The sequence below is a fragment of the Haemaphysalis longicornis genome, unplaced genomic scaffold, assembly GCF_048455015.1.
Source record: "Haemaphysalis longicornis isolate Haplotype H1 unplaced genomic scaffold, Haemaphysalis longicornis Haplotype H1 scaffold_3, whole genome shotgun sequence".
Taxonomy (NCBI): domain Eukaryota; kingdom Metazoa; phylum Arthropoda; class Arachnida; order Ixodida; family Ixodidae; genus Haemaphysalis; species Haemaphysalis longicornis.
In genome coordinates this window covers 24,167,629-24,191,655 of record NW_027526335.1, presented here as the reverse complement: position 1 = coordinate 24,191,655, position 24,027 = coordinate 24,167,629, and the positions used below count along the sequence as shown (strand labels likewise).

The following is a 24,027-nucleotide window of genomic DNA, read 5'->3' as shown; positions in this document are numbered from 1 at the left end:
GCATACGGGGCGCATAAGTATGCTGTGTAAAATACCTTGAGGTGACACCCAAAGGAATGAATGAAGGAATAAAATTTTATTAAAACGCAGGACATTTGGTGTCGCTGATAGCTGTGGTCCCTAGTCCAGGCCTTGTCCCGGGCCAGGTTGCGGGGCTGGTTTTCTAGGGTCGAGCTGACCATGGCTGTCTCCCATGGCTCAAATATTTTTACAGCTTCGCTGTAAAAATTTCAGCCATTGGAGACAGTCTCTCGTTGACCGGAAAATTTCGTATCGTAAACAAAACCCCGCGGTTTTCGCCAAGACGCCTAACGCATGTTTCAGGTTAACCAGGCGTGCAGCATTGAGCTATGTATTCATGTAAAGGAAAAACCACAAAACAAGCATCCATCGAAACCACATGATGGATGATAAGGCGCCGGTGAACAATTGAAACCTTCCCCACCCAAAGGTTTTGGCAAAAATTAGGTCTGCAGCTGCTCTCGAAAGGGGAGGGGGGTTGACTTCATTCGCGGGCTAGCGCATGCGTCAGGCTAGGCAGGACGCAGCCGTTCTCGCCCAAGACGTCAAGTGCATTCGTCAGTACCCTGCATTTGCCGCCAGAGAAGCCGAGCGCAAGCGACAAGCCCGCCGATACCACGAGGGGCATTTCATACCCTTCCCCATCAACAACAGCTGCGCTGGACATCCGCTTTCGCATTTCGCGATGGCGAGCATCCCCAAAGCCAGGACCGTGTAACGACCTGCATTTCCCCAAAAATGCTGATTTTGCAAAGTTCCAAATGTAATCGTTAGGATAACGTAAATGGAGATAACGGGTAGAACGAAATTTTCAAAAATAAAAACAAAAATCTAAAAGAATTACGGGATGTTAGAATGTATACCACCCCATGGCATTCCCACAATACTGGCATTCCCACAATATTTCGCGAAATTTTCATCTGTAATTGTTATAATTGCGCAACTTCTAACTGCTCGAACGAAATTTTGAAAACTAAAAAAATAAGAAAAATATGAAATAATTACGGAAAATGGCGAACCGTGTAACGCCCTGCACTTCCAGAATAATGCAAATCTCGGAAAAGTTCCAAATGTAATCGTTGGAATAACGTAAATGGAGATAATTGGTCGAGCGAAATTTTTAACAACTAAAAATTAAGAAAAACATAAAATAATTACCGAAAATGACGAACCGTGTAATGCCCTGCATTTCCACAGTAAGGCAAACTCCGCGAAAGTTGTAAATGTGATCGCTGTAGTAACGTAAATGGAGATTATTCGTCGGACGAACTTTTGAAAAACTAAAAACTGAGAAAAATATTTTAAAAAACTATGGAAAATGGCACAACGTATAGCATTTCCAAACAGGCAGCATAAGAATGCTACGCATTAGTAGATAATTCTCTGAATTTCTGCACAATTTTTTGTTCTGGTGTTGTGTAAGTTAGCCAATTGTTGTTGCACTCCCAGGTGATGTGGTATAGTGTGAGAGCGTGGAAGTACAACAGGCATTCTGAGCGGTGCTTTCCAAAGAATATGAAGCAGTGCATGAGGCTGTACGTGGACAGATGCACTACTCAAACGTGTCGCTCCAGAATGCGCGGCGGGTGAGGTCATTTTCGGTGTGGAGCTCGTGATTCCGACAAGTTAGCGCGGTCCTGGTGGCAGACGATGCACTACGTCCATATCGAATGACTCATGTAAATATATTGGCAGTGGGATTGATATATTACCAGAATTAATGTTCAGACAACAACATTTATAAAATATTTAATGTCGATGCATGCGAGCGCTAAAGCAAAGCGAAGGCACAAGCAAGTAACATCGGAGGAAATAACGGAGAAATGGTTTCCCAATAATACCACCATTCTTGCACGGAAAGGGTCTGTATAGGCCCGATTTTCGTCCTTAGAATTTCGCTCTTGATTCTTCCCTCAGCAAAAAAAACCTTTGAACAACGTTGTTAGCTTTTTCACGTTAGTATTTGTTCAAACTATAAGGGCTTCTTAATGAATTCCTTCATTCGATTCCCTGTATTCATTTAACTTCATTTTATCCGTGCCACAGCATGGATTGTGTTTCCGAATCAAGTTGCTACAGCGAGTTCCACATGGAGGTTGTTGGTCGCCTGAGGTAGTCTGCATAGGGAGAACACTTGACAGACAGACCTAGACAAAATAAGCGCTTTCGCGTTGTCATAGGAGTAGGCTTAAGGGTCCTCTGCAATTTTTGGCGTGGTTCCTACGCACTATTCCAACATCTCGCATTCCATATTTCTCCACCATAATTAAAACTACTCAAACGTCACTCAAAATTTCACTCAATCCGCTAACCGTTCCATCTCTCCACATCCCTCCCTCTCTCCCTCTCTTTCTCTCTCACTCACTCCCTCAATCACTCACTCACTAGTAAACCAATCAACGGAAGTTTTGTTAATGCAGCGAGAAAGCTTATTATTTGATCCTTCGTACTGTAGTCACTTTCAACACTCGCGCTCTGTTCTTGGGTTGCGCTTGATTTTCTGGAGACAGATTCGTGCAGTTGCTCACGAGTCCTGCACGGAGAGCAAATGAGTTGTGCTAGGGATACCTTAGAGATAACTCGCCTAGCGTGGACCGCTCTCATATCGAAAAATCAGGGCATATTCATCTGCGTTGCGCAACTCGGGCCACAATGTGTGAATACTTCGCGGAACTCGGGCATACCCAAATGGCCGAATTTATTAGGATATCAGACGCAAGGCGGTGGAACCTTGTCGTCCTTGCAAGCAACTTGAAGAACCGACTAAAAAAAAAACAAAAATTCTTCATATTGTAATACGCTGCATAGAATTTACATGACGATATTTGACTCCCCACTTTTCTCGTAGCAGCGTCACTGATGAGTCAAAAACATGACGCCGGCCATGATGGTAAACAGCTCGCAGTACATTGAACTGGGATTGTGGTTTGGAGCATTCCCAAAAAAACCTTCAAACATTTATTCGAACAATTGTTATAATGTAGACACAACCTAATAAATAATACGGTATGATCGAGGATTGTTCTCATTAATCAAAACTAACGCTGAAACACACAAATAAATTAAGTTGAAGGAAGATATGGCACAAACAAAACAATGATTGTAAGCCGGATATAGAACCCGGCAGAATCCAAGCCCAGTGCCGTGGCATTCACGGGAGCTGAATAGAACCCAACCGAATCCGAGTCGAGTCCGCAGGAAGGTGCGGGAACTGTCGGCCGGCGACTCAACTACACGCGGGAGACAAATCAAGACTCTGAAAGAACGGCGGGTAGGATTAGTTGACTCGCGTAAGCAGTTCGTAGTTCAGGCGGGCTTTGTGGGAGCGGCGCAAGCGCCATCCTTCCACCATTGCGACACGTTCCTGGTGCGCCTGCCCCTGGGCGGTGGCGGGGCGTGAAGCATGGCGCACAGGCGGCACCAGAAGTACGTGTTCACGAACTCGCCGGTGCCTCTCCAGTGGAAGTACTCGTTGTACAGAGTCCGATTGCGGCTCAGGAGCAGGAGGTACTCGGCGAGCTCCTTGGGCGACGCGAAGTCTTCCACGTGGATGTAGGAGTGGTACGGCGCCGCGGCGAGGTAGTCCTCGCGGCGGGCGCCCATCACCACAGGGATCACGTTGTGCCTGCGAAAAGAAGTTCACCCGCTCCACCAACACCGAAGCAGCCCGAGTAGCGCACGCAGTCATTAGTGCACGAAGCTCGTGAAAAGCAAGTCTCTAACGAGACGCAATGGTAGGAGTAAACAACGTATTGGTTGTTTACTCCTTGTTTCATTTTTAGGTCCTTATCACCTTCTGCAACTTGGCTTGAGTGGCTTTCAACTAAAACCGACCGCGAGAAAAATCGACTGGCGGATTATCGTAGAAATCCGACGGTATGTATGCCGACTATAATATCTAATCTGTCTTATGCTGCCACGAGAATACCCTGGTCGCTTTGGGAAGTGTGGAAGTGTAATCGTATGATCCATTGTTCGCACATACGCGATCATTGCACCTTCTCAAGAGTTCCTTTTTGGCATGACCTGATCACTCAGAGTCTCATGATTTGTGCGCCGCCGTAATTAGGGCACACTTCATGCATAACACACGCAGGTCCCGTAAACACGCCAGATTTTGGGGGGCGAAGCCCCTTGGGGGCTCGGGCTGTTGGCGGCAATCGTGGTCTCATGTAGCCCGGCACTAAAACATCGGGACACTCGTCTACGCCTCGAGCTAGAACGTAACGCGTACTAAAAAAAAAACTCCGGGACACTCGTTTACGCCTTGCGCTGGAACGCTTCGTAACGCGTAGTACAAACACACCACGACACTCGTTTACGCCTCGCGCTAGTACGCGTCCTGCTTCAAAGATACGAGACTTTTACAGCAAAGATTTATAGCTCTACCCCAGAACGGTTTCATCTCCATTGGAAAAAACGCCCGGGAGGGAAGAACACACTTATAACACAGCATGCTTCGCCCCTCCCCAGGTTTCCCGTTAGGGGTTTCAGTGGAAGGTTTCAGTGGTTTCAGGTTTCAGAGAAAGGGTTTCCTTTTGCACCCACGAGCAACAGCCTCACTGCCCTTCTAAGAAAGGCGCGTTTTCTGCCTTACCGCCTTACTCGTTTTACTAAATGCTAAGAGGATGAATTCCAGGAAAAACAGTCACAATTTTGTAGGTAATTGTGGGGGGAGAGGAAAATGCATTGCCTTGTGATTACAAATCATTTCGCACCCCACTTGAATTGGTATGGTCACGTTTTCTTTTTAATTTCCAACCCTCAATTCACATGTTAATCACTATAAACCGGAGCATTTCTAGTGCGTGCTAGCGTGGTAAATTCGGTCACTTTACGAAGAAACATTAGGCACCCGACTTTTGACGACACATTCCTGCAACTTCCCCGGTTTTTTAGCAGGACAAGGCATAATCATATAGGCAGGATCATGCCTCATCGGCTCCGTGAAGAGTCCACGTTAGAGAGCCTGAACCCAGTTCAGTGTGAGCTGCCTGTTCGTCGAGGGCAAGTTTTAACTCCGCACAGTTTATCAGCGTCTGCTTGAGAAGACCTCGGATAACCGGGTCTTTCTCTATCATCAACGCTTGTTGGCATTGATAAAATCGTGCGCCATGTACCAAGAACCACAATGCAAGGGCCACATAAAATCCTTCATAATAAGGCCCCATAAGAACCTCTATAAAAGCATCGTGTGTCACAATGGCCAAAAAATTTATGAAGTGGTTCAACATTTTTCCGCTGAGTGTATTTTTAGAAATATACATGCGCGACAAATCTTAGCCAAGAACAGGATTTGCTCGGAAAGAGAGCAGTAGGCGTACCTCAAAGCGTTGAAGAATTTCTCGGTGATGTAGTCCTTGCAGTTGGCGTTCTCAAAGGCCAGGTAAAACCTGTAATCGTTGTCCAGCATCCGGTAACACTGTTCGCTTTTGTGGCGTGGACATGATAGCGGCCCGCACGTGCCGTAGATATCCACCTGCGGAAGAACACGGCATGTGACGAGAGGGATCCGGAATTTTCGGTGCACGGACATTTCGGTGCACGGACTTCTTGGTGTACGGATATTTCGGTGTACGGACGTTTCGGTGCACGGACCTTTCGGTGCACGGACTTTTCGGTGTAGGACATCTCGGTGCGGACATTTCGGCGTACAGGATGTCCTAGGCATCCTTTTAAAAACAGTTTAGCTTTAATATTGTAATTTTGTCTGTTGATATGATTTTACGTTCGAGAGTTGTGTTTGCTTTGCCGTGCGCGGGAACGAATGCTAAATCGATGCGGAGCATCAGCACGTAAAACCCAATTTCGGTAGTAGATGATAAAAATTAACGTTGTTAATTTACTTCCGTTCGAAGTTTTCCTTTATTTTAACATTCATGGGAACAACCCTAATACTTTAGGTGTTACTGAAGCGCTTTGATTTTACTTCACACAATGCTGCAAGACGCTGCTGCTTTTATTCCAGTTCGATCACTCGTACCCCCCCCCCCCCCCCCTCCTGCCAAACCGCCACGAAAAAAAGAAAGGAAATGTACACTGGATGTTTAAAACTTGAGGACGACTGTCGCAACTCTCTTCCAACCAGCCTATTCAATTTCTTTCTTATAATAGAAGAAAGCGAGGTATGTCTGGGGTGTCCGTGATATGCGCGACTTCAAGAGTTAATTGCCGATGGGGCGACCGAAGGCGAAGAAAGAGCGATTCAGGGAGAAGGGCGCCGTAGGTATGACCGCGACGCGCGACAAGGTGTAGCCCTCAAGCTTGTTTTCCTATGGGGGTGACAGGCGCCAGCGATACTGGTCATTGTGTCCTCAGCGGCTTCAAGTTCGGGTGGCTTTTTGTTGCGCATTTGGGAGGTTGTGGAGCTCATGGTGAACGTATAGCTTTTTCTTGAATCAATGCGGTGACGCTTCGGAGGTCTGTAAGGTTTTCAGGGGAAACCGAAAATAATATCAGGTTTTTCACCACTTTCATTTTTTCACCACTTTCTTTCTGACCCAAAAAATCCTTCATCTTTCTATGACCCGCCACAACCTCCCCTTTGCTTTCCGAGGTTTTCTTGACTGCCGACCGTTATTTTCCCTCTTATTTCACTGAGCCCCTAATTTCCCATTTCTGATTCACTATATATATATATATATATATATATATATATATATATATATATATTGCCGCGAACTAGGCAATTGGGTTTGTTTGTTTAGTCGCCGGTAGTCAACGCAAAACCTTAATGTGCCGTCTTTTTTCCTTCACCAGTGCGACCGGCGCAGCCCAGGGGCTTTTCGATGGCTGTATAATGTCGTCGCTGAGCATGTCGTCGACTTGAGTCCGGATGGCTTCGCGCTCGTGTGAAGAGACTCGGTACGGTGACTGCCGGGTAGGTCGGGCTCCATCTTCGGGTATTATTCGGTGCTTCGCTAGAGGTGTCTGACGTAGTTTTGAGTTCGACGAAAAACACTCTCAGTAGTGACGCAGCAAATCCAATAATTTCTTCCGTTCTTCTTGCGGTAACGCCGGATTCACGTCGAAGTGATTCGGAGGCTTGAAGGTATCTTCGAGTGCGCGTTCAAAGTCGGCATTCGCGATCACGTCACTTGCTTCTTTCGTTTCGTCGTGGAACGCTATTGCAGCGCCCCTGTTTAAATGATATTCCTCGCTGAAATTAGTGACCAAAACTTGGGATTTGCGTTGCTTAAAGCGCGCAATGCCTCTTGCGACGGAGACACCTCCGTCGAGGAGCAACCTTTGGTCACTCTCTACGATAGCGCCTGTAGATCAATTGTTACACCGTTGTCCGTCAAAAACATCCCCCTCGCGAGGGGCACGATCAAATGCAGAGCATTTCTGCGGGGGGGCGCGCCTGCAAGTCGTATGGATTACGTATTGGTTGTTGTTGTTGTAATTGTTGTCTTCCAGCGTAGACATTGTCGATGAAGTCGATGGTGAAACGTGCCGTGAACCCCCTGCCGCGGCTATGACGCAACGTGGAGCGGCTATGACGCAACGTGGCGCGGCTATGACGCAACACAATCGAACACAATCCACTTTAATCTAATCTAATCCAATCCAAGCCAATCCAAGCCAATCCAATCGAATCCAATCCAATGCCCCTCGCGAGAGAGTGTTATAGCGCCGAAATCGCCACCACGCGAACGCGTGATGCTGACGTCACGATCACGCCACAGATGTTAGCGACCGCAGCGCGCGCGAACGACATATGCGGTTTAAGCGCGAACCGACCGCGGCGAGAGAGCGCGATGCGAGCGCCCCACCTGTTCTTGCGCGCGAACCTAACGCGGCGAGAGAGGGTGTTGCGCACGTCTCCACCTGTTGTGCGCCCGAACCGAACGCGGCGAGAGAGGGCGTTGCGAGCGGAGAGAAGGCGAGGAGGACGCGGGGGAGAGGGCGCACCTCTGGCCGACGGTTGAATGAGTCAAGGATATAAGGCACGTTCGTAACCTTCCGTTCTGTGTCGGCTTTGTGGCTCAGTTGGTAGAGTACCGTGCACCTTGCGTTCCGCCCGCAGAGTCGTAGGATCGAAACCTGGCGCCGGCAAGTATTATTTTTTAAATGCAGAGCATTTTAGTAACTCACGCTGTCACCCGCGTTGGCGTCCGCAGTCCGCGTCCGCATCGCTCCCCCTACACTATAGAAATACTTGCCGGCGCCAGGTTTCGATCCTACGACTCTGCGGGCGGAACGCAAGGTGCATGGTACTCTACCAACTGAGCCACAAAGCCGACACAGAACGGAAGGTTACGAACGTGCCTTATATCCTTGACTCATTCAACCGTCGGCCAGAGGTGCGCCCTCTCCCCCGCGTCCTCCTCGCCTTCTCTCCGCTCGCAACGCCCTCTCTCGCCGCGTTCGGTTCGGGCGCACAACAGGTGGAGACGTGCGCAACACCCTCTCTCGCCGCGTTAGGTTCGCGCGCAAGAACAGGTGGGGCGCTCGCATCGCGCTCTCTCGCCGCGGTCGGTTCGCGCTTAAACCGCATATGTCGTTCGCGCGCGCTGCGGTCGCTAACATCTGTGGCGTGATCGTGACGTCAGCATCACGCGTTCGCGTGGTGGCGATTTCGGCGCTATAACACTCTCTCGCGAGGGGCATTGGATTGGATTCGATTGGATTGGCTTGGATTGGCTTGGATTGGATTAGATTAGATTAAAGTGGATTGTGTTGGATTGTGTTGCGTCATAGCCGCGCCACGTTGCGTCATAGCCGCTCCACGTTGCGTCATAGCCGCGGCAGGGGGTTCACGGCACGTTTCACCATCGACTTCATCGACAATGTCTACGCTGGAAGACAACAATTACAACAACAACAACCAATACGTAATCCATACGACTTGCAGGCGCGCCCCCCCGCAGAAATGCTCTGCATTTGATCGTGCCCCTCGCGAGGGGGATGTTTCTTTGTACTGGTTCGCACTTATGTGCGGGCCGTGCTTCCGAGCGAGTGATGCGCATCCGCTCTGTAGTGCAATTTAGAATTTTCTTGTTTTTATATAGTGTAGGGGGAGCGATGCGGACGCGGACTACGGACGCCAACGCGGGTGACATCGTGAGTTACTGAAATGCTCTGCATTTAAAAGTCCATTCCAAGAATTACATCGCGGGAGCAGTTAAGCAAAATGACGAACGCCGCAGGGTATGCCGTCTATGGTGACGCGCGATGTGCACGTTCCACTTGGCGTCACGAGGTGGCCTCCTGCTGTGCGATTGTGCCGACCGTCCCATCTGGTCATAACTTTCTTCAGCTTAGACGCAAATGGTCCGCTGATGACTGAATAGTCGGCTCCCGTGTCTATTAGGGCGACTACTTCAAAGCCGTCGATGGACAGCTGAACGTCAGACGCTGCCTTCTTCGAGTTCCGGGTGCGTCGTGGCGTCGTATCTCGGCTTGAGCGTTTTGACGGTCGGGCACTGGGCGTTGTGGTCATCGTCTTCTCAGCGGCAGGTTCGGTCATGTCGTGTACGCGTCGCGCCGTGTGGTTGTCGATGTGTTCAGGAGTCACGTTCGGGTTAGATCGGGTCGTCGGGCTGAGGGCATGTCGGGAATCATCGACTTCTGCGAGTCGTTGCGTCGTTGGAGGGTTTTCATTTTTCCGCGGTCGTGCAACTTCACCTCCAGAAGTTGCTGCTTTTAGTTTCCCCACGTGGGCTGGGGGACCTTCCACGTGCGAAATTAGCATTGCTACGGAGGTTGGGCGACTGGTATGGGTAGGGCGAAGGTGATCGGTTGAAACGGGCTGGTCCACGGCTGGTCTTGGACAGGTATTATTCGACCTCCGATGGACGCTGGCCGGGTCGGGGGCGGGGTGCGTCGACGGAAAACCCTCGCAAACCGAGCCTCTTGTATGGGCAGCGACGGTTTGCAGCACCGATGGTCTCCGAGAACAGCGCGTTGACAGGGCGGTCGTACTGCCTCGTTCGAATTTCTAGCGTCTTCTCCATCGCGGCAGCTTCAGACGCGAATTCTGCCACCGTTTTAGGGGGATTGCGGACAAGGCAAGCAAAGAGTTCTTGCTTTACTCCTCGCATAAGAAATATAAGTTTCTTTTCTCCCGTCATTTCCGAGTCCGCACGGCGAAATAGTCACTTCATTTCTTCAACAAAGATCACGACTCCTTCGTTTGGGTGCTGCGTTCGAGTTTCAAGCAAAAGCGCAGCTCGGTCTTTTCTCACCACGGTAGTGAAGGTCTTAAGGAACTCGCTTTTGAATTGCGTAGTCGGCCAAAGAGCTCTCATGGTTCTCGAACCAAGTTCGAGCTGCATCTGCTAAGTAAAACAAGGCATGGCGGACAGTTTCTTCATCGTCCCATCTGTTGAAGATTCGGACGCGCTCCAGCTTCTCCAACCATTCTTCGGGGTCACCCGCTGCGGTGGCTCAGTGGCTAAGGCGTTGTGCTACTTTGCACGAGGTCGCGGGTTCGATTCCCGGCCGCGGCGGCCGCTTTTCTGGTGGAGGCGAAAAGCAAAAACGCCAGTGTGTACGAGATTTCGGCGCACTTTAAAGATCCCTAGGTGGTCAAAATTAATCCAGAGCCCTCCACTACGGCGCGCCTAATCGCCTGCGTTGCGTCGGCGCGTTAAACCCCTACAATCAATCAATCATTCTTCGGGGCCTTCAGCGGGAGCTCCCCGGAACGATGGCGGTTCCCGGGGCTGCTGCAGGATGATGGGAGGAGTGGCTTGTTGCTCCATAGTGTTGGTTGCAGCGTTTATTTTCTTGGGCCCTTCTGGCAGAAGACCGAACTCGGGCATTAAACCTTGCAGTCGGCGGCTGGCTCTAGTTGGACTGGCTCGGCGGCTTCCAGAGGTCGTAGGGAGCATTAGGGGTGCGTACCCAGCACCTCCACCAGATGTCACGAAGCCAAAGACAACGCAGTTGTCTTGAACGAAAACACGTTTATTTGAGCGAACTTGTGCTCCCCTAACAACTCAAAGAATACACAGGCAGCGAAGCAGCAGTCAACAAAGTGACGTGTGCGGGCGAGCGTCGGCGATTCGGATACCGCGGCGTCTGCTCTGCAGGCCTTTATCTTTCGGCGCGAGTGTTTCTCGAAGCGTCGATTTACATCTAGAACATTGTAGATCAAAGAAGATTATTCGAGGATAGTGACGTTAGCACGAAATTCTCTCCGTATCAGAATGAGGTAACCCGTGCTATAAAAATAAAGAATGGAACACGCGCTTCGCTTGGGACACAGATAACACAGCCGGGCGCGGCCGGGCAGTAAAAACAAAACAAACAAACCCAATGGCCAATATACGTACTAAAAGCCAGAACTACGAAGCGCGGTCGAAATAAATACACTTAGGCAGTATTTTGACGACATTTTCGAAGCTAAGCCCGTAAATGGACAGGATAAGAAAAAAAGAAGTAAAAGAATATAACTACCTCGGACAGATGGTTAGTGCTGACCCGAAATGCGAGAGAGAAATCCGGCGAAGAATGGGTATGGGCTGGAGAGCACTCGGCAAGCTCTCCCAGATACTGAAAAATAAGCTGCATCTGTCACTGAAAAGCAAAATCCACAACCAGTGCACACTGCCGGTGATGATATACGGAGCTGAAACTTGGCGCCTTACTAAACAACAAGAAGGCAAACTTAGGTCGGCTCAACGGGCCATGCAACGAATAATGTTAAGAGTAAAACTCACAGACAGGAAACGAGCTGCCTGGATCAGGGAACAGACTAGAGTAGCAGATATCATAGTTCAAATTATGAAAAAGAACTACTTCGTCCTTGAAGCGAACTAGTGGAAGGGTTAGGTATAGCCGTTGTTTTTGTATACTTCGCAAAGAAAGGAGCAAGAAGAGCCGTTTCTGCGTACCTGTATGTGCTTCCCCAGGTTCTTGGCGTAATCCAGGCGCCGGTTGGCAGCGTGGCAGTTGGATACGAACCAGGCGACCATCTTGGTCTTGTTTTGGGCGTAGTCGATGTCGCGCTTGATGGCCTTCACCAGGGGGTCGAACAGCACGAACTTCTCGTACGGTGTCACAATATCCGAGTCCTTCCTGTTGCGCGTGCGGGAGAGTCAGTAAATACCGTTCGTCACTTTGCAAAACAGGAGCCATAACCGCTAACTAGAGCTTCACAAAGATCACATGATGCACGTAAAGTGGAAATTAATTGTGACCTTTCCGAGAGAAAGCCGTTGACCGCATCAAATTTGAATATCATACTGAGCCAGTCAACAGGCACGCGAGAAAGCGAGCAAGACCCTGGCAAGACTTCCCTAGGAAACAAACTCTTAAGGTAGTTGTGGCTAAGCGGTTATGGTTTTCGCTTCGTAACTCATCGGGCTTGGATTCCACCGCCAGTTCGTGCGTGCATTCAACCCACTCACTCACTCACCAACCCACTCACTCACTCCCTCACTCACCCACCCACTCACTTGCTCCCTTACCGACTCATCCACCCCCTACTGACTCATTCACTCACTGACTCACTCACTCACTCACTCAATCACTCACTCACCCGCTCACCCACAGCCACCCACCACCCACCCGCCACTCACTCACTCACTCTTATCGAAGTTTGAGCATGCACAGCCAGAGGTATTTTGTCTAAGAATTCCTCCTCTTTTTCTCATTCTCGAGCCCAGCAAGATAGTTGGGTTTGGGACTTCACACTGCTTTTTAGATTAATGCGCTGCTCCTTGCGCAGGTTGACAGATAACTAGGAGGGCGGTCACGGGACAGCTCCCTAGCAGGAACAATGCGCATGTGTGTCATCCGAGGACGCCTTTCATGGGGAGCGGGACCGCGCTGCCGTTTCTATAACTTCCGCTCCTGAATGATCCTGAGGCGGGTAGAGCAGAGATGACCCGCCGGCGTCTTTTATAGCATCATTTTATGAGCTGCGCAGTCATGATCTCATTGGCGTTAGTTGCATATAGTGGCCAATGCACGGACAAATGTCTGCTTGATACAACGCCCACATCCTTCTGTTTAATAGAAAAAGGTGGTGTGACATTGCGCTACTTTCACTGGTATAGCTCCGTAATAAAGTCACAAACGAGAGCAAAGCAAACACGGGGGATAGTCGGTCGTTCCGCATCAAATTTGAAGTTCTGCTTAGAGGAAAGTAATTGACAGGCTCTTAAAAAGACGGATACAATCATGCGTTGATTCATACGTTATGGGATAAAAACGCTGCAAACTAACGATGAAAAAGTGCGTCGAAGCCCATTAAAAACAAAGAAAAAAGAGTGCTCAGTTGTGATCCCGCGTGTCCAAGAAGTGACCCATAACGTCAAGAAAAGGGCGGGAAGGCATGGGGTGTCAGCGGCATTCGCGGCACCCAAGCAACTGATAGGACGCCACCAAATTGTAAATAACGAGTTACCAGGTACCAACTAAAAGAAGCCTCGCGGCATAGCTCGCGCTTACAAATTTGGCAAATGCGACATTTCCCGTATTTCTCTATCGTGTGGAAAAAGCTACATTGGTCAATTGACGAGGTGCACCAACGCACGGCTTAGGGAGCGCCATTACAAGTGCAAACAAATTAGCCACACGGGCAACTGTTTCTACCCGTAATCTATTTCGTACCGGTAAGTGGCCGTTATGTCGATGCTCCCGGAATCATTCCCGACGGACGTGTGTAGCGGGTTCTCGAGCAGGTACAGAATCCAGAGCTGCCGGCTGGGCTTCGGGTAAAAGTTGTAGAAAGAGTCCTTGTGAATGACGGCGTCCACCGTTATGTTCTCGTTGTGCCAGCCCTTGTAGACGCGACACGCATCCACCGGACAGCGGTCCCGCAGGAACAGCATCCGGCCTTCGTGAAAGTTGTACCAACTGCCCCGCAACAAGATTGTCTTCAGACCCGTGGCTGCGTTGGTCCAAGAGCATTTGGCGATTAGCAGATACTACACGGACGTATTTAGCAGCAAAAATTTGCTCGGAATCCCGCTACATTGCAAATGCCAGCCATCCGGCACCCTTTTTATGGGCAGTGGGAGAAGGAGCTGTCAAGCACAGGTCCCGACTTTCAGCTTACACTGGTGGAAAGGTTCGTTACAGCAAGATTCTCCAGTGGAGTCCTGGACTGAGGATTCCACCCGACATTTTGATGCTCGTAGTGTAGTTCACTATCTCACTTTCTCTAGCCAGCGTGTCGGCGCATACAATCCAGACATTCAGTGTACGACATGGCTGAGAAGAGAACAAACTAGCAAGAACGGACGGGGTACATAAAACCGCGCCCACTATAGGAGAAATTTTGCTGCAGAAGAACATTGCCGTAAGCACTGTAGTACCCACTGGGGCACACTGGGAACGTAAACTGTGATGATGACGAGAGCTCACCTCTCGTCATCATCACAGTTTACGAGAGCCCAGCTCTTGACATCATCATCAAACTGCCGTCGGCAATCATCATTGACTGACGGCCGAAAGAAGGTGACGTCGCTCAGACACGGCAAGTGCGAATACGCTGCTACTTTCACACCAGTTCGTGGCAGTAAAGTCAATGATACCAACCCTTATCCACCAAGACTCATCGTCTCATCAATGCGGGCAATGTGCTGTCGGAAAAGTTGGCACTCAGCTGAAGAACCCATTACAGATGGAAGGGCGGACGAAGACTGGACAGCGCTTGTCACGTCTGTCTTCTAAGTCTTCGTCCACCTTTCGCGCTATGATGTGGCCTGTAGCCGGGTACTAACTTTCCCAACAACATATTGCTCTGCAACAACTCCAGGCATTGTTTCCCCACCAATAGTTAATAATTTCGTGTCCGTTGTCATAGGCTGCACTTAGTTCACTTGACTGAATTCTAATGGAAAAGTTCATTTAATTCTTGCACCTGTGTCAGGAAAATACGTGTGAGAAACTTCGAGGAAAAAAAGACGCGTGACAAAAGACGTGTGCGAAAAAAAGACGCTTTAGAAAGGTGCCTACAAACGCTGTACTTGTTCAGAAACATTACTGCTAGTGACACCCACCAAATTTTAAAATAAGGTAAAAAAAGTGCAATCATCAACGTTCCCGCGTTTTAGACGGAAGGGTAAAACAAATACGAGATAGGTAAGTTTTGGAGCAAAAACTTACGCAGATAGCGAAAGGAACTCACCATTCGAGTCATTGCGCCAGTCGAAATTACTCGATTTATTGTAAGTCGTGCCTGCAAAGCCAAAAGTAAAGTTGTATTATAGAACACATTCACAGACCACCATTCAATGCGACAATCGACTTTTCAGATTTTAAGATTTCGCGAAATGAGTTCTCACAACGCTGTCTTGCGCTTTAAAAACCTCAGATGTTTGGCGGCGTAATTGCATGCATCCAGTTTCAACGGTTCCCACGCACGTTTACGGGCAGGATTTCGTGGCGCTTTCACCAGTCATTGCACCGTGGGCACCACTGGTTGCAGCGTCGATAGCTTTTACAGCGGAGCTGTGATAGTCTAACTCCCACGTTTTAAAAGCAAAGCTTTACAAATCTCGTCGGGCGGTTTCGCCGCCGCCCGCAATTTGACCTTCATTTGACCGCAGCTGTGCCACACCCCTTTGCAACGCGTCACGAGACCCGCCGTGCCCGCTTTCAGCGCTGTGCACAAGGCCCCGTTTTCAGTCAGATCTGCTCAACTGAGCGGTGGCAGCTGTGGCGGGAGCACCACTCAGCTGATAAGCAGCTGACCAGCCCCACAGCTGCTGCCACACGAATGCCACGCTGGGTCGGCAGCGAGGCGGCGGCGCTCGTGGTTCTCCCTTCGTCCTTCGTGTGTCTGCGCAGTCGGAGACTGAAAAGGCGGCCGCTCTTATGGTGCAGGCGAAAAGCGAGAACGCTCCACGTGTGTTCGAGATTCCGGCGCCCGTTAAAGATCCCCATGTACTCAAAATTAATACGGTGGAGCCCTCCACTACAGCGCGCCTAATCGCCTGTGTAGCGTCGGCGAGTTAAACCTCATAATCAATCAATCAAGACTGAGGAAGAGCGAACCGTTAAGCTCAGTAAACGCCGGAAGCGGGACCACAACCGTAGAGAAAGGCAGGCATTGGACGAATAGCGTACCAAATACAGCTAAACCAAAGGTTACCCAAGTGAAACCAAGAGTTAACAAGACTAAGCCAAGCTTTCGCTTTGCATATTCAGGGTTAGCTCAACATAGCCGAAGCCTTTTTTGTTTGTTTGTTTTTGCGTCTGTAGGACAAGAAAAGCCACTTCCCTCCTCCTCACTTCGGTATACTTTCTCCCTTCGGCCACCTGGTGTGTCCGGAGCTTCGTGTTTTGTTATAAGATGGTGTGTATTGTCCCGAGGAAATGTCTTCCCGGCATACGTTCATGTTTGCAAGTGAAGCCGACTTTACGAAGATCAGTGTAAGCTTGTCTTTAATGCGCAAGCACTCTGGCGGCCGATACTGGGGTTTGGTGGCGGCGATGGTGACGGCATCGCCGTCGTAACCCGGCAAGCAAACCAGGAAGGAAGCGGCAGAGGAAATGCGGCGAAAAAGTGCGGGGAAGGGAAGCATGCTGAGCCCGCACGAGACGCTCCTCAGAGCTTCTGCCGACATTCTGGAGGGGAGGGCGGCAAGCGCCTTAATGGCGCCATCTCTTTCACTGCCCCCCCCTCGCACTTTCGGCAGACGCTACTACCAGAGTCCGTCAATGCTTTGACGGACTCTGCTACTACTCCATGCGTGGCTCATGCGAACCACGAGACATTTGCGCGGGAGGTTCAAACACGATTTGCAACAACATGGTCACCGGCGGCGGCGACGCGCAGCGAGATCAGCATAGTAGCGCGCGCCGCTGTGGGTTCGGTGATCACGTGATCACATCCTGAGACGTAGCAGATATGTGCCGTGACCGAGAACACCGCAGTTCACACTGTGCACACATTTCGCATAAGGAGTACAGTAATCGCCAGTGCATCTTTTTGTAAGCTGGCTTTCTTATATCGTGTTGCGTAGTGAAGCTTGCTCAGTCCTATTTCTGCACACCCTTGTCCTGCGGCAACCTGATCGTCTCCGGCGTTCATATTTTAATAGAACTGTACATTGTACCTGCAAAATGTCTTCCCAGCACTGCATGTGCGTGTATAAGTGAAGCGGAATTTAAAAATATCGGCGTAATCGCGATCTCTGTAATCTGGCTTTTCAAAATTGTGTGTCGCACAGTGAAGCTTACTCACAATCCTGCGGAACGCTTTCCCGGCACGACATCGCTACATCGCGAATTTGTGCCAAACAGCAGCCCACAAAAGCTCCCTGATAATCCGCCTTTACGGAGTGTAATGGCACCGTTTTTTTTTTTTTTTTTGCTACAAACTGGCGACGCACGACGCGGGATCCACTGACTGCCCGTCAACTGGTGACACTGAAAAATAGATTTCGCCAAGAAAGCGGCACTGATGCATAGAATGCATGCAGTTGCATACCGCATTAAGACCGACTTGGAACAGACCCCCTCTGGTGGTGAGTATTGCCGATACACTAGCCCTCAAACCTCGCAAAACTATCTTGGCCAGACGGTCAGAGCTTATACGAACTACGAGAAAGGAATCCGGCGCAGAAAAGGAATGGGCTTGCGTGCGTTCGCCGAGCTCTCACAAGTATACGCCCTCTATCCGTAAAAAATTGGGCCCATCTCCCCGCGAGGGGGACTCGAGTAAATGCGTCGCATAGGGGGTGGGTGTATTGCGTTAACGTTTAGTGTTGGGAGTTGGTGGTAGTGAATGCGTTGTATCGGCAGCTTCTTGACGTAGTTTGAATGAGTCAAGGATATAAGGCGCGTTCGTAGCCTCCCATTCTGTGTTGGCTTTGTGGCGCAGTGGGTAGAGCACCATGTACATTGCGTTCCGCCCGCAGGGTCGAGGGATCAAAACCAGGCGCCGGATAGTATTTTTTTTTATATAGTGTAGGGGGAGGGGTGCGGACAACGACGGTGCGGACTACGACTACGGAAGTCAACGCGGGTGACATCGTGAGTTACTGAAATGCTCTGCATTTAAAAGATCGTATACATCCAATGCGTGCTGGCGGTGACGATGTATGGAGAGGAAGCTTGGAGCCTTACGAAGCTACTGGGAAGCAACCTAAGGTCGGCCTTCTGGGCCATGGAGCGAACAATGATAGTAGTAACACTTAGGGACAGGAAACGAGCATCGTCGATCAGGGAGCAAACTCAAGTAGAAGATATTATAGAAATTAGGACGAAGAAATTCACTTTGGCTGGCCTTGTAGTGAGACGAACCGACAACAGGTGGGCCACGAGGGTAACGGAATGGATGGCGAGAGACGGGACTAGAAGAAGGGACGGAGAGGCGAAATAAGCAAATTCGGAGGAAAAGAATGGACTCGCGCATAGCAGGGCAGGAGTGGTTGGAGGTGAGGGGGAGATGCCTTGGTCCTGCAGTGGACCTCAGTATTCTGATGATGACGATGATGGTCTATAATCTACGACTTACTTTTTTTTTTCAGAAGGACAAGGGTCTTAACACTTTAGGGTCTTAACACTTTAACTTAACACCGTCCCAGACCCTCCCAAGTATATGTGCAAGCCCACGAAGTCGATAACTCTGAAGGCGTTTTTTTTTTTTTTAATCCCTCGAACAACACCTATGCCACTCCTACAGACTGCCAGAAATTCGTCATGAGGTACACATAATCCCACAGAAAAGCGGAGGACGAGCTAGAAAAACTCCCACCTCCCCTCGCGGGAACCCCTGTGTAGATGCGACGCATAGGGGGTTCACGTTGCAGCGTTGGACAGCGGAGGAACGGCGCTGGAACGATAGAGCGGAGCGGCGCAGGCACCGCGTTTTATAGCGCACATAACGTTGAGTGGACGCGCCGGCGCCAGTGCGTCTGCCGCGGCTATGACGCAACACAATCCAACACAATCCACTTTAATTCAATCCAAGCGAAGCCAAGCCAAGCCAAGCCAATCGAATCCAATCCAATGCCCCTCGCGAGAGAGTGTTCGCTATCGGAGAGGAGAGGGCGTGAGCGGCGGAGAGCGCAGCTAGCGCGGCGAGGAGAATGGGGGAGGGGAGGACGCCGATAACGCCGGATGGATGCAGGGACAAGGCGAGTGAATGAGATGCGTTCGCATCTAAAAGCGAAACAGCAACAGCAGGAGAAGGTTTCAGAGAAATGGCAACGAAGCGCGTGGAGAAAGAGGCCGCGACCACACGAGTAATACGATGTGGTGAAGGTGCCGACGGGTGCGAACAGGAGACTCCTGGAGACGATTAGCGAGCGGTTCGAGCTTCGGCGGGTGCTGCCCAGGGGCCGGTCAAGGGGTGACGGTCGCGGCGGCAAACTTTTCCATCATTAGTTACAAATTCGCAGGCGCTCATAAGCGGCTCCTCGCTTCTCTGAGGGCCTCCTTACTCAAGGACGGGCCAAGGATGGTTTCAAAATGCGATTCCCCCTTTGAATGGTTTCCTCAGTCAAACAAGCATGAGGGAATCCTCACTTGAGTGTGCAAGTCCGCGTCAAGACTGCAGCGCTCTAGAATTTTGCCCTTACTAAGGTTCGTCGCTTGGCCCTTGTACCGGGGCGGCAAGTACATGAGCTGTGCCACGATGCGGTCGTCGTGCGGCGCCTTCGGGTCGGGCCACACCCTTGCCAGGCGGGAGAGCCTGCTCGAGGGGCGTGGCCATTCGGTGCCGTTGGTGAAGAACCAGAGCCGCTTACGGCTGGCCGAAGACTGGACGCCCCCGTCGTGCCGGTGGTCGGCGTCCCCGCTGTCCCTGCGTGTGCACGGGATACGCCATCCCTAGGGCTCCGGGTTTCCAAATTAATAAAAAAATCCGAAAAACACTCGCCAGTTAAATTTTAAAAAATTCGGATTTATCCAATAACCACCAATTTTAGAGCACAAGGCCGCAAAAAAAAATGGCGATCGAAGTTCGTACTTCAGGATTTCCGGCAAGTTTATCAGCACCCCTGGGTGTTCACACTCATCGTGTTCGTGTTTTACTGAGCCCTGGTTGCAAGCGCAAGCAAACAAATCGATGGAATTTCTTTTCGAAAGGAGTTGGTCAGGACACAGATTGTGGTGTTGCTAAAACTGCTCCACTCAAAAATGTGTGGATCAAAAACTTGAGCATCTGGTCTACGTTGTCACAAGCTTGCCCTTCGCTTTAGCCAATTGTAGCGAAAGGGAGTAGAAGCGGGAGGTTTCGTTGCATTCGTGCGTAAGTTCTTATGTACGGAAAAACTTTCCACTGGAGCAAGGCATACATCACATTCTTTGTTTCTCGTCTGAGCGAGAGGAGACTGGAACTAAAGGCACAGGTGGCCTGACAAGGTCCTCAGCCCCAACACACCATGTCAGAAACGTTTGTCTCAGCCCACTTGTCTATGCACGCAACCGATAAAAGTAAATCGTTTACACAAAAAGGGGTATAAGAAAAAATTATAAAGCAACTGGTAAGAGAATATGAGAAATGAGGTGAGCAAAAAAAAAAGAATTACAGCACATAAGGTCAGAGAAGTCTGAGTCATCGAAAAATAATATATTTGTCTACGTATACACATTCGCTACATGCATAGCGAGGGCCTCTGTTCTGGCAGTCTTGGTGCCAAAGGGAGCTTAAGAGGGTTCAAAGCTGGTCGACCACTCTGGACATGTCGTAGACACTCGAGTCACGACCCGGGGGTAAAAAGAAGGTCCCCTTCACCCCGATTAGTCCGAATGGCGCTGGCTACCACCCCCAAGCACAGGAAACAAACATACCTAACATAAATACCCCAGAAAGTGAATGGGAAAATCGCCCCGCCGGTAGCGTAGTGGTTATCGCACCAGACCGGTATTCTGGAGGTCGTGGGTTCGGATCCCACCTGGCGGTCATTTTTTCTTCACTTTCTTTCTTTCTTTCCAAATTCTTAATCTGTTTCAATGATCTACCACATCCTCCCCTTTGCTTTCCGAGGTTTTCTCGACTGCCAACCCTTATTTCTGTGTTATTTTCAACGAGCCCCTCATTTCCTATTCTGATTCGCTACATGCATAGCGAGGGCCTCTGTTCTGGCAGTCTTGGTGCCAAAGGGAGCTTAAGAGGGTTCAAAGCTGGTCGACCACTCTGGACATGTCGTAGACACTCGAGTCACGACCCGGGGGTTAAAAAGAAGGTCCCCTTCACCCCGATTAGTCCGAATGGCGCTGGCTACCACCCCCAAGCACAGGAAACAAACATACCTAACATAAATACCCCAGAAAGTGAATGGGAAAATCGCCCCGCCGGTAGCGTAGTGGTTATCGCACCAGACCGGTATTCTGGAGGTCGTGGGTTCGGATCCCACCTGGCGGGCATTTTTTCTTCACTTTCTTTCTTTCTTTCCAAATTCTTAATCTGTTTCAATGATCTACCACATCCTCCCCTTTGCTTTCCGAGGTTTTCTCGACTGCCAACCCTTATTTCTGTGTTATTTTCAACGAGCCCCTCATTTCCTATTCTGATTCGCTACATGCATAGCGAGGGCCTCTGTTCTGGCAGTCTTGGTGCCAAAGGGAGCTTAAGAGGGTTCAAAGCTGGTCGACCACTCTGGACATGTCGTAGACACTCGAGTCACGACCCGGGGGTTAAAAAGAAGGTCCCCTTCACCCCGATTAGTCCGAATGGCGCTGGCTACCACCCCCAAGCACAGGAAACAAACATACCTAACATAAATACCCCAGAAAGTGAATGGGAAAATCGCCCCGCCGGTAGCGTAGTGGTTATCGCACCAGACCGGTATTCTGGAGGTCGTGGGTTCGGATCCCACCTGGCGGGCATTTTTTCTTCACTTTCTTTCTTTCTTTCCAAATTCTTAATCTGTTTCAATGATCTACCACATCCTCCCCTTTGCTTTCCGAGGTTTTCTCGACTGCCAACCCTTATTTCTGTGTTATTTTCAACGAGCCCCTCATTTCCTATTCTGATTCGCTACATGCATAGCGAGGGCCTCTGTTCTGGCAGTCTTGGTGCCAAAGGGAGCTTAAGAGGGTTCAAAGCTGGTCGACCACTCTGGACATGTCGTAGACACTCGAGTCACGACCCGGGGGTTAAAAAGAAGGTCCCCTTCACCCCGATTAGTCCGAATGGCGCTGGCTACCACCCCCAAGCACAGGAAACAAACATACCTAACATAAATACCCCAGAAAGTGAATGGGAAAATCGCCCCGCCGGTAGCGTAGTGGTTATCGCACCAGACCGGTATTCTGGAGGTCGTGGGTTCGGATCCCACCTGGCGGGCATTTTTTCTTCACTTTCTTTCTTTCTTTCCAAATTCTTAATCTGTTTCAATGATCTACCACATCCTCCCCTTTGCTTTCCGAGGTTTTCTCGACTGCCAACCCTTATTTCTGTGTTATACACATAAACACTTATATACAGTTCGCAACAGAAAAATAACGCGCTCAAATATTAACTGCAAGACAAAGAACGGAAATATGAAAAAAATTATTTTGAGGCTTTTCTAAATGTACCTTCTTACAGTCAGCGCCAGGGACATCATACCTCCTACTAAGGAATGCGCGGTAGCAAAAAGCACAGGGAAGAATGCTCATCAATCACTACGCGGTGTTGCAAACAGTAAGAAAACAAAGACAACATAAAAAGTCTAGGATATTCAAGCAATCACGGGTTGCCAGTGAGCAATAGTTGGTTAACTTACTTTTTGAATAATTTCTCAGGAATGTTGAAACTTACAGCTTTCCCAATTCCGTTTAGTATTTCTGTCGACTGAAACAAGAAACTCTGTTTTCCGTAATTAGTTCTTTTTGGTGGATGACATTTGCTACGCCTAAGAGAATAGTGGAAAATAGTGCTGTTTGTTGTATTTTGTATTTTCCCTTTATGTATGGTCCACAACAGATTCAAATAATATATCTTGTCAGTTCGAAGAACAGCAAAGCGCTCGAATAACGAACCGTTCGCAGATGCGCATGGCAACCATGGTAATTTCAATATACGCGAAGCATCCGTTTTTGTAGAAGAGTTAGTTTGGAGTAGTTTGTTTTCGTTGTTGTGCCCCACATCAGCGCTCAGTAACAGAGTTTCGAGTAGAAAAGTGTATAACTGTTTTTCGGACAAAGCGGTATCAAGTGTGCAATTCTAAATATTACACCTACATTACACCTGCGCTGTAAAATCAATCAGGAGTTTCTCTTGAATGTTCTCGTTACGTGGTCTAAATACTATGTAGGTGGTCTTTTTTACGTTTCACTCCAGCTTGCTTTGCAAAAACTGTTCGGATAAGTGGTTTAATTATTCGTTAATCTACGGTCCAGTTCAGTTGCATCAAAGGAAGGAAAGAAAACTTCCTATCATCCGCGTACATAACAAGTTCAGGTGATCCTGTTATACATATAACATAATTGAAGTAAATTGGAAACAGCAAAAGACCTAATTTTGATCCTTGTGGTACACCTGGTTTAATGTTCAATAACAGGTTAAAAACAGTCCCTAGCTGCACATACTGTTTTTTATTAGATAAGTAACTTCCGAGAAGACTATCTGCAATTCCCCGTATGCCACCCTTTCTAGTTCCGTTAGTAAAATTTCATGGACAATGGAATCGAAGGCTTTCTTTAAGTTGAGAAACAATTCAACGGTATATTTCTGTTCTTCTGTGTTCTTGATTATTTTGTCTTTAATGCTTACAAACACCTGTTCGTAGATTTTTTTTTCGAAACCCGTACTGACTCTCGGCGATAACGTTGCGCTTGTGTAAGAAAATCGACAGCCTGTCAAAAAATTATTCCCTCAAATATTTTAGAAAACACAGCCAGGATGGATATTGGCATATAGATTGACATTTCGTCAAATGCTCCATTTTTGGGGATTGGTGTCGGACGTGCAAGCTTAAGTTTCAGTTTAAGCCTAAGTAGATATCGCCTACTCGTTCTATAAACCACCGGGTCGATAAGGATGTAGTTTGCGAAATTTCCAAACCAAGAAGTGTCTGTGCCTGCTGTTACCCCCCACGAGTTCCCGTATCATACGGGATCCTATGTTTAAGCAAAGCTTATTCCTTCAGGTACAAATATGCAGGAAAC

The 24,027-nt window shown here is 49.1% G+C and overlaps 1 protein-coding gene across 1 annotated transcript; it reads right to left on the bottom strand.

Annotated features, from left to right (window-relative positions):
* Positions 1–2,007: 2,007 nt before the first annotated feature.
* LOC144175175 (glycoprotein 3-alpha-L-fucosyltransferase A-like) lies at positions 2,008–22,481 on the bottom strand. The gene is made up of 7 exons (XM_077704279.1): positions 22,464–22,481; positions 19,512–19,761; positions 15,110–15,160; positions 13,588–13,867; positions 11,865–12,048; positions 5,346–5,500; positions 2,008–3,646 (listed from the first exon to the last, which is right to left on the bottom strand). The coding sequence occupies exons 1-7, from the start codon at positions 22,479–22,481 to the stop codon at positions 3,328–3,330; spliced, it is 1,257 nt and encodes a 418-aa protein (XP_077560405.1). The 3' UTR covers positions 2,008–3,327.
* Between the last annotated feature and the right edge of the window lie 1,546 nt (positions 22,482–24,027).